Source organism: Aotus nancymaae, unplaced genomic scaffold, assembly GCF_030222135.1.
Source record: "Aotus nancymaae isolate 86718 unplaced genomic scaffold, 86718_ANA_hifiasm-v0.15.2.pri h1tg000014l, whole genome shotgun sequence".
NCBI lineage: Eukaryota > Metazoa > Chordata > Mammalia > Primates > Aotidae > Aotus > Aotus nancymaae.
In genome coordinates this window covers 59,931,980-59,948,502 of record NW_026988425.1, presented here as the reverse complement: position 1 = coordinate 59,948,502, position 16,523 = coordinate 59,931,980, and the positions used below count along the sequence as shown (strand labels likewise).

General features: G+C 40.6%; 2 protein-coding genes across 3 annotated transcripts in view; one reads left to right on the top strand and one right to left on the bottom strand.

Annotated features, from left to right (window-relative positions):
* Positions 1-6,560, bottom strand: part of NLN (neurolysin) — a 107,038-nt gene extending 100,478 nt beyond the window's left edge. The window contains exon 1 of the mRNA XM_021673201.2: positions 6,491-6,560. Within this exon, the coding sequence (XP_021528876.2) occupies positions 6,491-6,531 (41 nt within the window). The 5' untranslated portion in view covers positions 6,532-6,560. The remainder of the gene's footprint in view (positions 1-6,490) is intronic.
* Positions 6,561-6,845: 285 nt separating this feature from the next.
* The window catches only part of SGTB (small glutamine rich tetratricopeptide repeat co-chaperone beta), a 54,392-nt gene continuing 44,714 nt past the window's right edge, over positions 6,846-16,523 (top strand). For both annotated transcript variants that reach the window (XM_012462258.3, XM_012462257.3), the window contains exons 1-3: positions 6,846-6,976; positions 8,082-8,203; positions 14,134-14,237. In XM_012462258.3, the coding sequence (XP_012317681.1) occupies positions 8,104-8,203; positions 14,134-14,237 (204 nt within the window). In that variant the 5' untranslated portion in view covers positions 6,846-6,976; positions 8,082-8,103. The remainder of the gene's footprint in view (positions 6,977-8,081; positions 8,204-14,133; positions 14,238-16,523) is intronic.

Below are 16,523 nucleotides of genomic sequence, written 5' to 3'. Positions count from 1 at the left end.
CGTCTTGTCCATAGCTGTATTCCAGAGTTTAGCTCAATGGCTCACACAGATTAAATATACATGTATTTTTTGGAGACAGAGTCTCCCTCTGTCACATAGGCTGGAGTGCAGTGCCATGATCATGGCTCACTGCAGCTTCAACCTCCCAGGCTCAAGCAATCCTCCCACCTCAGCCTCTGAACTAGCTGGGACCACAGGTGAATGCCACTACACTCCACTAATTTTTTAAATGTTTTGTAGATACAGGGTGTCCCTATTTGCCCAGGCTGGTGTGAGCTCAAGCAATGCTCCTGCCTCAGCCTCCCAAAGTGTTCAGATTACAGGCATGAGCCACCATGCCTAACCATATTTTTTGAATATTGGAAAACAAGTGAACAATATCTAGAATATATAAATACTGTAGAGCTTAAATTTAATATCAACAGGAAAATGGGCAAAAGACATGAACAGGCATAAAATACAAGTGGCAAAGAAACAAGAAAGCATGTTCAAACTCAGTAGTAAACACAGAAATATATATAAAAGCCAAATAATGCCATTTTACAACCACTGGACTGGCAAAAGGCCTGACAACACCAAGAACTGCTGAGGACAGTGGATCAATGGCTACTCATGAATACTATATGGAGAGAAGAAGTAAATTAGTATAACCACTTTGGAAAAAGAACTGGGCATTATTTGGCATAGTTGAAAATGTGTATCTTACAACCTAGTAATTTTTCTCTTACATTCATACTCTAACACATGTATCAGGAGACATTATAAGGATATTCATAGTAATATTGCTTGTGATAGCAAGAAAATGGAAACCCAAATATTCATTGACAAAATAAATAGTAAATTTTTGTAACAGTCACACGATGAAATATCTTAAACCAGTAAAAATGAACCACAGCCATGTGAAACTAGTTTCATTATGCAAAACTAAATCATATGTTGTTGAGGGAAATAAACATTTGTTGCAACATTTATACTGAAAAGCAAGAGGACAATGATTACAAATTTCAAGATTGTGGTTATCTCTGGTATAAGGAAAGGGATATGGTTAGAGAGGGGCATTCAAGGAACTTCAAAGGTACCAGAAATATCATTTTATATATAAATTTTTCATACTAGGAATATCATTTTATATATAGATACATTTTCACCCTTTTAATCACATCTACATATGTATATGCATTACATTTTTGTGTATATTTCATAATAACTCTAAAGATAAATGAGTAAGTATTAGGCTCTGGAAATGGGAGGGAAAGAAAAGAATGTTCCAAATAAGGGATCAGCTTGTGTTAATTTAAGGCCAGGAGATAAGGACATAAACTCTCTGGCTGAAGCACTGAGTTCACTGAGTGAGAGGGGAAGCTGGGAGAGCTACACAGGGGTCAGACTGTATAGGGATTCCTAAACCGTAGGAGAGTTTTGACTCTTTAGTGAAAAGAAAAATTTTAAACTGAAGTATGACATGTCACACTGTAGTTCCTAAAGATCTCTATTTTCATAGGGAAAATATGGATCTAAAGGTATGTATTAATCAAATTGTATACATCCCCAAAAGGATTATATTGTAGCTATTTATATTATACAGGATGTTTGTATTATATTAAAAATTATAAAGGCATAACAATATCATATTTGTAAAAAGAAAGTCTGGTCATAGAAGAAATTTTGAAAGCTGTTAACAATTGGCTGTTCTGGATGGATGGATTATGTATATGTTTAATATTTTCTTTTGCTTGTCATTATTTGCTAAACTTTCAATAATGAACAAGCATTGCTGTCATCATTTAAATAAAACCAAACTCTCTTTTTTAGGCAAGGTGCAGTGGCTCAGCCTTATAATACCAGCACTTTGGGAGGCTGAGGTGAGCAGATCACTTGAGATCAGGAGTTTAAGACCAGCCAGGCCAACATGGTGAAACCCCACCTCTACTAAAAATACAAAAAATTAGTCAGGCGTGGTGGTAGGCACCTGTAATCCCAGCCACTTGGGAGCCTGAGGCAGGATAATCATTTGAACCAGGGAGACAGAGATGTGGCAGTAGGCTGAGATTGTGCCACCGCATCCCAGCCTGGGCAACAGAGTGAGACTCTGTCTTAAAAAAACAAAAACCCAAAAACAAACCAAGCTTTTTTAATTGAAAGAGGAAACTAGGCTATTATAGCTATTGTTTCAGCTAAATATTGTTGAGTCAACCTTCTCACTTGTTTATTTGACCATGTCACTCATCCTCACGTTCTATAATATACATTAGACTTTGCTTTGCTCACATGCTGTGTAATCTGACTGAGGTAGGAAGAGGAATTCTCCTGGTTTGCTTTGGCAAGATAGTTGTTGGTTGTTTTTCTTTTTTAAGCCTGAGATATTATTTAGACTAGTTTTTTTTCATCTTACAATATAAGAAACCTGGGCCAGGCATGATGGCAGACATCTGTAATCCCAGCACTTTTAGAGGCTGAGATGGGAGGATCACTTGAGGCCAGGAATTCTAGACCAGCCTTGGCCACATAGCAAGATCCTATCTCTACAAGCAATTTTTAAAAATTATCTGGGCATGGTGGTGAGCACCTACAGTCCCAGCTACTCAGGAGGTTAAGACGGGGAGGATTATTTGAAGTCAGAGTCTGAGAGAGCCATGAACACGCCCCACTGCACTTCAGCCTGGATGACAGAGTGAGACCCTGTCTCTAAAACAAATACATTCATTCATTCATACATACATATATAAGTAACTTGAAAGAGGTCCAAGGGTGTAATTTTTTTTTAAGATCACAAAGTGAATTGGACAGCAACTATAATCCAAATTCCAGATTCTCAGTCCACTTATTCCCAAGAAATTGGCTGAACACCCCCATCAATGATCCTGGCTGCCAAGCTGGCCTTGGGAAGTGGGTATAGCAGCTCTGCCAACAAGAAAACCCAAGGGAAACTATGGCAAAAGCCTAGTTAGTCCCATAACACTAAAATAAATTCCTAAGTGTCAGAGGAAACAGGAAAAACAGAGGGTCCTCCATGTTGTCTAATATGAACTCTTTTAGAGATACTGATTTTAAAACAGAGCAGATTCTGGGATTAAGTCACGGAAGCTCTGGGTTAAGGACTACTGTATATGATGACTAACTGCAAGATATACCCTTATGTAACAAAATAGTTAATATATTTATGGTAGCTTCTAACAAAGTAATAATTTTTTGGCTATTAGTATATTTATTTTCTTCCATGCATAAACAAAGAATCTAACACCACATATCAGCAGTTCTTAAAATGTAGTCCACAAACCTTAAGGGCAGAGGTATGGGGAGGGGTTACTGAGACCCTTTTGAAGAGTCTGTGAGGTTAAAAATCTTTCATAGTAATACTAAGACATTATCCTTTTTACTTAGTGAACATTTGCACTGACGGTGAAAAGCAACAGTGGATAACGTTGTCGGTACTTTAGCACAAATTGAGGCAATAGTACCAAACTGTACTAGTAGCTGTATTTTTCATTGCCATGTACTCAGGCTAAAAAAAAATGTCAATTTCATTTTAGAATATCTGTAATGAAATGGTAAAAAGTATGGATTTTATTAAATCTCTACCCTTGACTTTTATGTGCCCAAGAACACACAAAGCATTTCTGCTGTGTACCTGAGTATAAGAGTTGTCCAGAGGATTTGGTTGCCCAAATCAAAAGCACTTGTGCAACTGACTGAACCTTGAGCTGAAATCGCTTTTTTTCATAGAACACCATTTTTGCCAGAAAAAAACTAATGACAGACAAACCAGGGTTATTCAGACTTAAGTATGTGGCAGAAATTCTGTCAAAAATTTAACAAAGTGAGATTGTCACTTCAAGTAAAACAACTGACAGTTTGCGTTGCCAATGATATAATTCTAGCTTTCAAGTGAAAACTAGAATTTTGGAAAGTCCTATCTGCCACTGTGAGCTTGATAGCTTCCCAATACTTGAAGAAGTTTCTGATGAAATGGGAAGACATTAAGGAAAGTGATTGTTTAATACTGTATAATGAAATATGTCAGCATGAGGAAGAACTGTGTAACAGTGGACCACTAAAATTTCCAAAGGACTTATACTTAATGTTTAAAAAATTAGGCGTGGATAAAAAATCCATTCAAAGTGTAAGGTACACCAATGGATATTAATCTAACAGTGTGAAAAAAGTACAGATATAGTTTCAGATTCTACTTTGTAACTAACCCTTAAGCTACCATTTGTCAAACTTTGATGTGATATCAAAGAATATTCATGATTATCTTTAAAAAGCTATTAAAATTTTCTTCTTTCCAACTTCATATGATTGTGAGGTGGGATTTTCTTCATCTTCTTAAACCAAAATGAAACAGTGCAGCAGATTAAATGGAGAAGGAGACATAAGAATCCAGTTACCTTCTATTATGTCACATATTAGTTTTGCAAAAATGCAAAACAATGCCACTCCTAGGATGACTGTTATCAAAACCAAGAAATGATTGCTAATGACCATGTGGAGATATTGGAATCCTTGTGTATTGCCAACGGGAATGTAAAACTGGCACAGTCACTGAAGAAAACAGTATGGTTTCAAAAACTAAAGGTAATGCCATCCTATGACTCAGCAATTTTCACTTCTAGGTATATACAGTATCCCAAAGAATTAAAAGCAGGGATTCAAACAGATATGTGCACATTAATAATCATAGTAGTAGTATTCACAATAGTTAAAAGGTGGAAGCAACCCAAATGCCCACTGACAAATTAAACAAAATGTGGTAGATACATAAATGAAATATTATTCAGTTTTAAAAAGGAAATCCTGACACATGCTTCAACACGAACAAACCTTAAAAATACTATACTACATAAACCAGACGCAAAAGGACAAATATTGTATAATTCCACTTATATAAGGGACCTGAAATAGTCAAATTCATAGAGAAAAAATAATGGTTAACCAGGGCTTGGGAGAGGAGGTAATGGGCAGTTATTGTCTAATAGGTACAGGGTTTCAGTTTGGAATGATGACAAAGTTCTGGAGATGGACAGTGGTATTGGATGTACCTCTGAATTGTACACTTAAAATTGTACACTTAAAAACTATTAAAATGGTAAATTTTGTTATACCTTACCACAATTTTAAAAAGAGAAAAAAAAATCCCACAATGGTACTCTTCTCACTGATAGGGAGGTGTGGTTTCGAAAATAATTATTTTTCATTAAAAACATTATTTATACATGTAGCCCATTTACTACTGTTTTGTAAATTAACAACTACTTTAAAATTTCTCCAGCTTTAATGTCTTAATATGGTAAATATGGACAGATATACCATACAGACAGAAGCTCTTAGGTCCTCGGTAATTTTTGAGAGGTAAAGGGGTCCTGAGACTAAAAAGTTTGAGAATTGCTCTTATATGAAGATTTATTCCCTCTTCTCACACCTGCATTATGTGAAGATCTTCATTTCTTGGTATAGCTTCATTTGACAGCAATATCGCTTGCAGCCTGGAGACTAGCAAAAAACGACAGGCTGAAATACGGTCACAAATCATCACATTAACTCTTTGTAATTACAACTGTCGCCTGCCTGCTCCCTAACTCTATGCACTGAGCAACACAAAGCTCCCACACAGATGAGTGGTAATGTGCAAGAGGAAACTGCAGAAAGCTCAAATGCTGACATGTTAGAAAGTAGTTTTGTTAATCGCTAACAAGAAGCGCACATTTCCTTTTTTCTGTTGAATCTTCATTTGGATTTACAGTTCTGGGCAGATTTGGAAACGGGGATAGCGGCGGCATTGTTTCCAAAATCCAGCGCATCCGTGCAAAGAATTTAATACCCTCACCATCTTGCTACTGGTCTCTTGCAGTGGGGTGTGGTTAGAGGGCTAGGAAGCAATCCAAAGCAGCAGCTCAGGCTGCCCAAAGCCGTGTCCAAGCAATCATTTTCTCCATTTTGGGCCAAGTCAATTTGCCCCGGCAAGAGGCAGAATGTTTGTTTTATGGGGAGGAGGAAAATAAAAAGGAAGTTAGAGAGCATGGACGGAAATAAGCAATAAAACCAAAGAGGTTTCCTCTGGGGTGGATGTAAACGATTGGAATGCTAATGATGGGCGCGAGGGGCAAACGAAATTGTTCTGAGACCACAGCTGCGGCACTTTTAATGACAAGTCTGCAGTTCAGCATGGAGGGCAAACGTGAAATGATTTTCTTAGCCAGACTATCTGCATTCATTTTGGGCCGCGTCTGTGACCAGCCTCACTGACTGCAGCTGAGGCAGTCCCAAACAAAGGGCAATGGACGCCCTCTCGACGGAGCGGAGGCGGGAAAGGTGGCCCCAGGTGGCCGCATCAGGTGTACCCCCAGGGTCCACCTTGCAAGCTGCGGGGAGGGTGCGCCCCAGGAGCGTCCGAGCGGCCCGGCCGGGAAAGGCTGGGTAGGGGCGCCCAGCACCAGCCGGCGGAGGACTCCGCCCTGCCCACGGCCCAGGTTAACCCGCGCACTGGAGGTACCTGCGGAGGCTTCGCACAGCCGAAAGGCACCGGGCGATCATGGGAGCGCCGAGAGGCTGGCGGCGGCGGGCGCGTGGTCCTTCGGCGCGGGGCGGGGAGGCGGGTGGCAGCGCCGGGGCGCCCGGGAGTCACGAGTCGGCCTAGCTGCAGAGGCCACAGCGGCGGTGGCGGCCTGGCCAGCGCCCTCCCACGTGCGGCAGCCCCACGCCGGCTCCCACCGGCCCCGCCCCGCGCCGCGCCGCGCCGCGCCCCGCCCCGGCCCACGCTTCGGGCCCCGCCCCAGGGGCGGTGCTGGCCAGACCCCGCCGCCGGAGCTAGCGCATCGCCGGGTGGGCTCTGGGGGCGGCGTGGGGACCGGGGAAGTTTGCGCTCCGCCGCTAGTGCTGTGATACCGAGTCGGGCTCCAGCCCCGAGGACCAGGGGTCAGGCGGGCCGGTCTACGGAACCCCGCGGGGCCGCAGCCATCGTCTCAAATCCTTCTGCTTGGTAAGGGGGCTTCTCTGGCAAGGGTGCGCCTCCCGCTGTCCCGGACCGAGGCCCGTACGGGCTCCCGCTGCACTCCGGGCAGGGCCGAGGCGAGGCTGGGTACCCGAGGGAGGACGGGATGGAGCAGCAGCTCGATGCGCTCTGGGGAGAGGAAGGGGGAGAAGCCTGGACGAGGCTGGGCATCCCTTTCCCTCTTCGCACCCTTTTTACCCCCCATTCTGTTTTCACCTTCTGCCCTGGGGCCTTATTTAGTGCTTGTGACCCCGTGGCCTAGAGGCTGACATCGCCTTTAAAATAAGCACACAAATGATAAACATTACAGCGGCGGGCACCACACCCTGGCTTTGAATTAGGGAACCTGGGGAGCAGATGGATGATGCCATTTAGTGGAAATAAGCCATGAATGCCGGCTGGCCCTGCGCCACTGTTTGGATGCGATAGTATTCCATGTGAATGAACATGACCGGGAGCTTCCAGATTGTCCACGAGAGCACAGCCTCTGCAGGGAGCGCCGGTTGGCTTGTAGTATCCATCGACTTGGGCAGCGATTTCTTGAGATGTCTGCTGATTAAATAGAAATGCCATTTTTATTAAGAACGACACTCACTAGTTGAACAACCTTTCGCGAATGTATTTCCTCATCAAATAACTCAACCTACTAAAGTAGGTGGAGTGTACATTATTAATACATTTTTTAGATCCCAGGAAATAGAGGAAGATGCTTGGTGTAGATCAGCTTCTAGTCAACCGTATGAAATGCTTCTCAACTTAGTACGGAGGCCTTTAGGGGATTTCTGTATGGTGAGACATTCAGTGACTGTCTAAGCTTATTCTGTACATGTTTTGAAGACATGTTTACTTATTGTAAGATTTAACATACTCGTATACCACTGGGTATTAGTGAAAATATGTAATAAATTACCTTCACAGTACTTTGTGTTCTCCTGACTCTTTAAAAAGAGAAAAGATGAGAGGTCATACAGTTTTGTGTTTTGTTTTTTACCTTTAATGCAGTTTATAACCCATATAATCTTTGTAATTTATGACTTCCCTGACTGATTCCTTAAAATTAACTTAGTTCAGTGTTTTCATTTTTCTTATCAAGGAAAAGTGTTTAAGCTTCTAAAATGTCATCTGTCAAGCACCTGGTTTATGCAGTTATTCGTTTCTTACGGGAACAAAGTCAGATGGATACTTACACCTCAGATGAACAAGAAAGTTTGGAAGGTAGGCATCTGCTCTTTACGTGCATTTATATTATAATTATAAATGAAGACTGAAATAGCTGTAAGCCCAACTTGATGATTTATTGTAACAAAATCAGAATATTTTCTTGATCTTTCGAGACAGGCCTAACTATAAGGTTATCATATTTCCGTTTTCTGAAGCTTGTTTTGTTTTCATTAATAACAAATTAAGAGGATTCATTTATTGAACAAATACTATATATCAGAAGTATGCTGTTCATATTATGGCAATTTTTTCTTCACAGCAACTGTTACGTTAGTATTACCCCCATTTAACAAGTGAGAAAATGAAACCAGGGCCAGACTTGGTGACTCATGCCCGTAATCCCAGCACTTTGGGAGGCCGAAGTAGGTGGATCATTTAGAGTCAGGAGTTCGAGACCAGGCTGGGCAACATGGAAAACCCTGTCTCTATTAAAAATACTAAAAGTAGCCAGGCATGGCGGCACTTGCCTGTAGTCCCAGCTACTCGGGAGGCTGAGACAGGAGCATGTCTTGAACCCAGGAGGCAGAGACTGCAGTGAGGTGAGATCGCACCGCTGTACTCCAGCCTGGGCCACAAGGGAGACCCTGTCTCAAAAAAAAAAAAAAAGAAAAGAAAGAAAAGAAAAATGAAATGAAGTCAAATAGCATAACATAACAGCTGATATGCTGAAATTTAAATCCTAGTTCTTACTTTGAAGCTCTTGTTGTCTCCATTTCCTAATAGGAAAGCATCCAGTTTAGAAATAATACGTGAAAATACCTGAGTCATTGTAATAGCACTGTGTAAAAGTCTAATAATTATACCACTAGTGAGATCTGACCAGCACCTAATTTGGAACTTGAAATGAGAGCATTTCACCTGTGTTTTACATTAACTTTAAATATTGCATTCAGTAATCTGTAAAGTTGAACAGGACATGGGTGATAGCATCATGTGTTTCCTTGACACCATCTTTGTTCTTCATGTTTATGTATTATTAAATTTAAATTCAGTACAACCATAACAAGGTAGAATTCTGCAGATGGGCTTGTGGAGGTTCAGTGAATCTGGTGTCCCTGTGGCCTAAAGTCTATTATTTGTTTATTTATTTATTTTTGAGACTGTGTCTGGCTCCGTCACCCAGGCTGGAGTGTAGTGGCATGATCTCGGCTCACTGCAACCTCCACCTGCTGGGCTCAAGCGATCCTCCCACCTCAGCCTCCCAAGTAGCTGGGACTACAGGAGCACACCACCATGCCCAGCTAAGTTTGTATTTTTTATAGAGACAGAGTTTCACTATGTTGCCCAGGCTGGTCTCGAACTCTGGGCTCAAGCGATCTATACTCACCTTGGCCTCCCAAAGTACTGGGATTACAGGCGTGAGTCACCCCTCCCAGCCCTAAAGTCTTAATTACTGCAATGAAGTGCATTTGGAAGAACTTAATGAATAACAGTACAGTTTAAATTTCCCATCTTGAAGCTGCTTCTCCTATAAAGAGGACACATCTATTAATTTCAGCAAGCACTTCCCTGTGAATATGCTTTTAGGAGGTAGAGATGAAAATTGGGCATTTGCTCTAAATCTGCTTGCAGTCTGGCTAGATGATGTCTTTCTAGGTGACAGTGAGAGGAGCAGGTCATGCACAGTTGGAGAACATTACAATCAGTCCATTTAATATTAAGATCTTTTTTGTTCTCCTTGATGGTTAGACTCTGTGAAGATAAAGTTGATTATCTAAGGAGAATGTTAGTTATGATTGCTCTGTAGCAAACAGATAAATGTAGTCATTTAAGAAAAGATGTTTCTTTTCTAATCAAAGGCAGCATAAAACTTTTAAGGGCCAGAAAGAAAATTGAGAGTTTTTTTTTTTAAACCAAGATGTTATGCCCTATTTTTAGGATGGTATTCAGCCAAAAATATGTGCCTTCAGCTGTTTGTTATATATGGCAGTCAGAAAGGGTGCCAATTGTTTTTGACTGACCCCTATTTTTGACTCTGTGAGTCTAATTTAATTGAACATGAAATCATGTGGAGGTGTCTGCCCACCTTCTAGACATTTTTTAAAGCCTTAGGAAAGAAGCCTCAGTTCTAATATCAGCTTTACCACTACCGTGAAGCAATGTATCATCAGCTTTGTCTTGCCATCAGATATGTCACCCACTCCTTTTAGCACTTTGGGAGGCAGAGGCAGGCGGATTATGAGGTCAAGAGATCGAGACCATAGTGAAACCCCATCTATACTAAAAATACAAAAATTAGCTGGGCATGGTGGCGAACGCCCATCGTCTTAGCTACTCAGGAGGCTGAGGCAGAAGAATCACTTGAACCTAGGAGGCGGAGGTTGCAGTAAGCTGAGATCGTGCCACTGCACTCCAATCTGGGCAACAGAGAGAGACTCTCTCTCTCAAAAAAAAATTGTCATCTACTGACATTTGCTTCATTCCTTGACTAACTGTGGTTCCTGCTCACTGTCACTCTCTCTAGCACTACTCCTATTTAGATCTTGGCAATTGCAATATACTGATAGATGATTCTTTTAGTTCCCTGGCTCTCAGTTCTTGACCTCGTCCAGTGATCTCAAACACTTGATCATATCCTAGATCAGTGTTCTCAACTCGGGTGATTGTGCAATATCTGGATATATTCTGATTGTCACCAACTGGGTGAAGGGGGTGGCTGGTATTATTGGCATCTAGCAAATGGGTAGAGGCCATGGATGCTGCTAATGCACAGGACAGCCCCTGACAAGAAGAAATTACCTGACCTAATATGTCAGTATGCAGAGATTGAGAAAGCCTTCCCGAGAGCTAATGATTACCAGAATTGCATTCCTCCCCTAATCTATCCCAAACGTTTCACTTCCTGACCACTATTGCCTGTCCTTCCAAGCTCCTTCCCTCTAGAATCCCTACTCCAGCAATTCCCAACCAATACCTGCAATCTGTTCATCCCTCACCTTTTCCCCCAGCTATTCTTACTCCTCCTAAATTCCATGATTGATCATTATAATCATTCCCTTGTATCTCCTTCCCTTTCTTGCAAAGCCCAACTTCGTTTAAATCCAACTCTCCACTTGCTCTGTATCCACCTACTCACACCCACTCTTGTAGCCATATATAAATGGAGCAAAACACATAACTTTGCTGACTAGTCCCACTTTAAATTCATGACTGTGAACTTAAAGCAGACCTTTAATGTTGTCTAGCAATCACACTATCTGTTCCAAGTTCATTCATACATTTATTTTCCTAGATGACCATTTTAACACTTTCTTATATATTTTCAAACTCTCAAACCTCCTCCACTTTCCTCACTTTTAGTTGATTACCTTGCTTTCTATTCCACGAAGTAAATGGAAATAATAAGAAAATAGCTGCGTGTGGCGGCACCCACGTATTCTACCTGCCTGCCTGTTTGACTAGCTGTTACCACAGATGAACTATTCATGTTCCTTTCTCAATGGAACCCCTCTACTGCTATACTAGATCCCATCCTGTCTCACCTACTCTAGGATATCACTCTAGTTATTTTGTTTTTTTCATCTTATATTATAACATTTTCATACTCTACTGGATCATTTCCATCATAATATGAACTTATCATTATTTCTCCCTTCTTCAAAAAAGTGAAAAGAAACAGCAAATAGTTATTCTTGCCATACTACCCCCAACCCATTACTGCTTAATTGTATGTCTTTCTTTGCAGTAAAACCATTTGAAAGAATTGTCCATACTTGGCTTTCTCTAACCCTCTCCTTCTATTCTTTCTTAAACCTGTTCTGATTAAGCCTTTGCCTCTATCTCTCAATCTATACCGCTCTCATCAAGGTCATTAGTGATTTCTGTGTTGTTTAATGTAATGGTCAGTTCTCAGCTTTCATCTGAGTTATTAGTTGCCACTGATAATGTTGATGGTCACTTCCTCACCTCCCCTTCCCCAATCCCAGTATATTTTATTCACTGAGCTTCCAGGATACCTCATATTTTCTTGGCTTTCTTATCTGATTGTTTGCTGCTTCTCTGTCCTCTTTGCTGGTTCCTTTTGTTTTCTCTGACCTGGAATGCCCAGGGTCCACTGCTTGATCCTCTTCTCTTCATTATCTTTACCTATTTCTTTGGTGATATAATTCAGCTTCTTAGCCTTGAATACCCCTTATTTATATGCTATTTCCCAAATGTATACCCCCAGCCCAGACCTTTCTTCTGAAGGTCTTCTTACATATCTAAGTACCTACTAGATATCTCCACTTGCATGCCTAATAGGCATCTCCAATTTAACATTGCTAAAATCGAACTTCTGATTCCCGTACCCAAAATCTGTTCTGTTTGCAGTTTCCCTATCTCTGTTTATGTCAGCTTCCTCTTTTCTGTTGCTCAGTCCAGCAACTTGGGTATCATTCTGGACTCTTCTCTTTCTCTAATACTCTATAACCAGTCATTCAATAAATCCTGTTGGCTGCACTTAGAAAATATGTCTACAGTCTGACATCTTTTACCAACTCCACTGATGTCACCTCTTGATAGAACTATTTCTTGACTGTTTTAGTGTGATAGCCTCTAACTGGTCTCTCTGCTTCTATTCTTACCCCTCCGTTGGCTGTTCCAAACAGGCACCGGTGATCTTTAAGAACAGAGTGTGTCAGATTCTATCATTTATCTACTCAAAACATGACTTAGTACCCTGACTCCTCATGACTCCTCATGTTACTTACTCATTGTTTAAAGGATCTATATAATTTGACTTCTGTGACGTATTGTTTACCTGCTCTTCCCCTTTCTTCTTTGGCTTCAATCATATTAGCTTTCTCTTTATAAATGCACCGTATCCTCTTGCCTAAGGGCTTTTGCTCTGTCTGGTTCTTCTGCCTGGAATGGTCTTCACAGATAATGGTAGCACTCCCGTCTCCTTCAAGTCTTTGTCAAATCTCTTTTCTCAGTAAGGCCAACCCTGAACTCTTTGTTAAACCTGCAGCTGTGGGCTGGGCATGGTGGCTCATGCCTGCATTCCCAGCACTTTGGGAGGTTGAGGTGGGTAGATCACCAGAGGTTGGGAGTTTGAGACCAGCCTGGCCAACATGGTGAAGCTCTTTCTCTACTAAAAATACAACAGTTATATGGGTGTGGCGGCACACATATGTAATCCCAGCTACTCAGGAGGCTGAGGCAAGGGAATAGCTTGACCCGGGAGGCACCATAAATTCAGTATTTATGATCACAGAACATAAGGAAAACAATTATAGCTCACTCAGCCTCCCAAAATGCTGAGATTATAGGCATGAGCCACTACACCTGGCAACAACTTGATTTCTTATTCCTCACTTAAGGAAAAATGTTATCTAGAATATAATTTCTCAATATATGTATTGCATCCTATTCTTGTTGAAGGCCTCCAGAAAGAAAGAGCAAGTCATCAATAACCACTCCTTTGGGAGGCTGAGGCAGGGGATCACTTGAGCCCCGGAGTTTGAGACCAGCCTGGGCAACCTGGCAAGACCCTGTCTCTGCAAAAAAATTTAAAAAGTTAGCATGTAGCTCATGCCTATAGTCTCAGTTACTAGGGGAGCTGAGGCGGGGGATCCCTTGAGCCCAGGAAGTCAAGGCAACAGTGAGCTATAATTGTGTCACTGCACTCCAGCCTGGCCACAAAGTGAAACCTTGTCTCTAAAAAAAATTGGGAAGGAAGAAAGGAAGGAAAGGGGAAGGGGAAGGGGAAGGGGAAGGGGAAGGGGAAGGGGGAGGAACGGGGAGGAAGGAAAGAAAATCAGTGTGTTTTCCTTCAATAACTGGTCTATAAACAGAAATTTCTATGCAGCTGAACCAATGTTTTCCTTATGTTCTGTGATCATAAATACGGAATTTCCATACATTGCAGTTCTATCAGAAAAAAAAACTTGTTTCTTTTTTAAAGTTGCTAATTGTTTTTTACTATTAAAATTTATTTCAAGTTGCAATTCAGTGCTTGGAGACAGTTTTTAAGGTCAGCTCAGAAGATACACACCTAGCAGTTTCACAGCCTTTGACAGAAATGTTTACCAATTCCTTCTGTAAGGTATGTTGTCATTATTTTCTCATTATTAACTGATATAAATATGACTACAATTTTATGTTAACAGGTTGTTAATAGTTGAGGTGCCAAATATATAAGTAATTAACTTCTTCCTGTGTATAAGGTAAATAGTCTGTCTATATGGATATAATTGGGATAACTCATTTAATGTGCTTTAGATTTTCATATTGATAACTATTTTCATCCTCCCACCTTCTTTTATATTTAATGGTATGTATTAGTCAACTTTTAAGTTCTTTATAGTATCTGAGTATTTTTTTCTTGAATGTCATTTCAATGAACTGAGTATTTTTCGATTTCCAGCATCTGAATTGATGTTTCCCTAAAACATGGAACATAGGTTTAAAAAGTTTTAATGTCTAGAAAGCAGCCAGGCAGAAATAGATTCCTCTGGAATCGAATCATCATTTTTGAAGCAGATTGCATCAAATTTGCCCATTGATGGGGCTCCTTAAAACAGGGAAAGTTAACGGTCAATGTACAAAGCTAAGACTGAAATCCAAGTTTTCTGATACCTACTCCTGGGGACTGTTTATATATGGTCTTGGGTTTCTGTCCTTTTCAGGAAACGGACCATAAGACTGTCTGAAAAATGCTAAGGTTAGTGAGTGTAGGGTTCCCACACGTGAGTGACCTCCCACCTGTTTCTTTCTTTTTTTCTGAGTCAGGTCTCGCTCTGTCACCCATCTTGGAGTCTAGTGGTGTGATCATGGCTCATTAGCAGCCTCAACCTCCTGGGCTCAAGCAGTTCTCAATTCTCCCACCTTAGACTTGTGAGTAGCTGGGACTCAAAGCACACACCAAAGCACCCAGTTAATATATATATATATATATATATTTTTTTTTTAGTAGTGACAGGGTCTTGCTTTGTGTGCTTTGTTGCCTAGGCTGGTCTTGAACTTTTGAGCTCAAGCCATCGTCCTGCCTTGACCTCCCAAAGTGCTTAGATTATAGGCATAAGCCACCACATGTGGCCCCACACATTTCTTCATGACATTTTGGTGCCTCATGGGCTCCTTTTGTTTTTCTAGCTCCATATTTGAGCTTTAGTATATGATGAAGAAATCTGGAGTGAGGCTGAAACATACCTTGCACACTTCAGTCTGGACTGGACATTGCTGACAATACCACACTTGGCTGGATCCTTCAGGCTCTGTTTCTAGAACTTCTTGGGAAGAGGTTGTTAGAATTGCAATGAAGATGGCAACCTGGCAGTAAACCATTCCCTTTTTTTGCGCTTTAGAAAAAAATAAAGCAGTTATACATTAATTCATCAAACAGATGAATACTTATTATATGACAAGATATAAGGAGATAGTGAATTTATCTCTGTTCCTCATCAGGGAACTCCTTTTTTCTTCCCTTTGGTGAAGGTGGCCTGTGGTTCTTTCATTGTTTGGGCCTGCAGCTCCCCCAGGGAATCCTGTTTGAGTGGCTAGATATGGTTATATGGTTATGGCTAAAGCAGACCTTTTTTGCTCTCAGGTGTACGAGACCCATGCTTGAGGCAGCTCTTAGATTTGCTCACTCTTTAGCTACTGTCACCATTGATTTTGTACTGAAGATATTAGAACTTTTTTTTTCTTCTCAGGAAGCTCTAGTTGACTTTTATACTCTTTTGATTTTGAATGAAGCTTTTTCTTTTTTTGCTGTATCTCCCCAATTGCATTTAATTATAAGAAATTTGTTGCTCACTCTTGTTAAAATATAGTTTATTGAAACTGGCTGCATAGTATAGCTGCAGTTGTGATATATGTGGTATCATAATTCTTTAGTAGTCTTATTTTACAGCCATGACTTTATTCCATATGTGTTTGTTAACAGAGTATGGCAGAGAAAGTGTAAAATTCATCTGAAATAGCATCAAGATTATTGTAATTAAAGAAATTATTTGTCTCACCAAGTGTACTTAGTTGTGATATTGGGCATTTTATTTTTAGAATACTGCTTTTCTGTTTTTTTCCCCAATTAAATTTATATATAAAGTGGATTCATTCTGTTTATTTAAAGTGGGTAGCTCTTGCCCCCACATGGTGAACTCAAATTTATGCAATGAATATGATAATTAGCTTCCAAAGTATAAAATGGTGGCAATTTTAGTAAATAATTCAGAAGAATTTGGAAGACAGAAGAGATTATAATCTGTTTTTCAATTGCTAATTTTCTGATCCCCTAAATCACTTTTTCCCATGTATAAACTGCCTAGGCTTATTGGAAGATTTAAACTACAAATCCTAAAGCCAAGTACTGTAGGACGGTAATATGTCT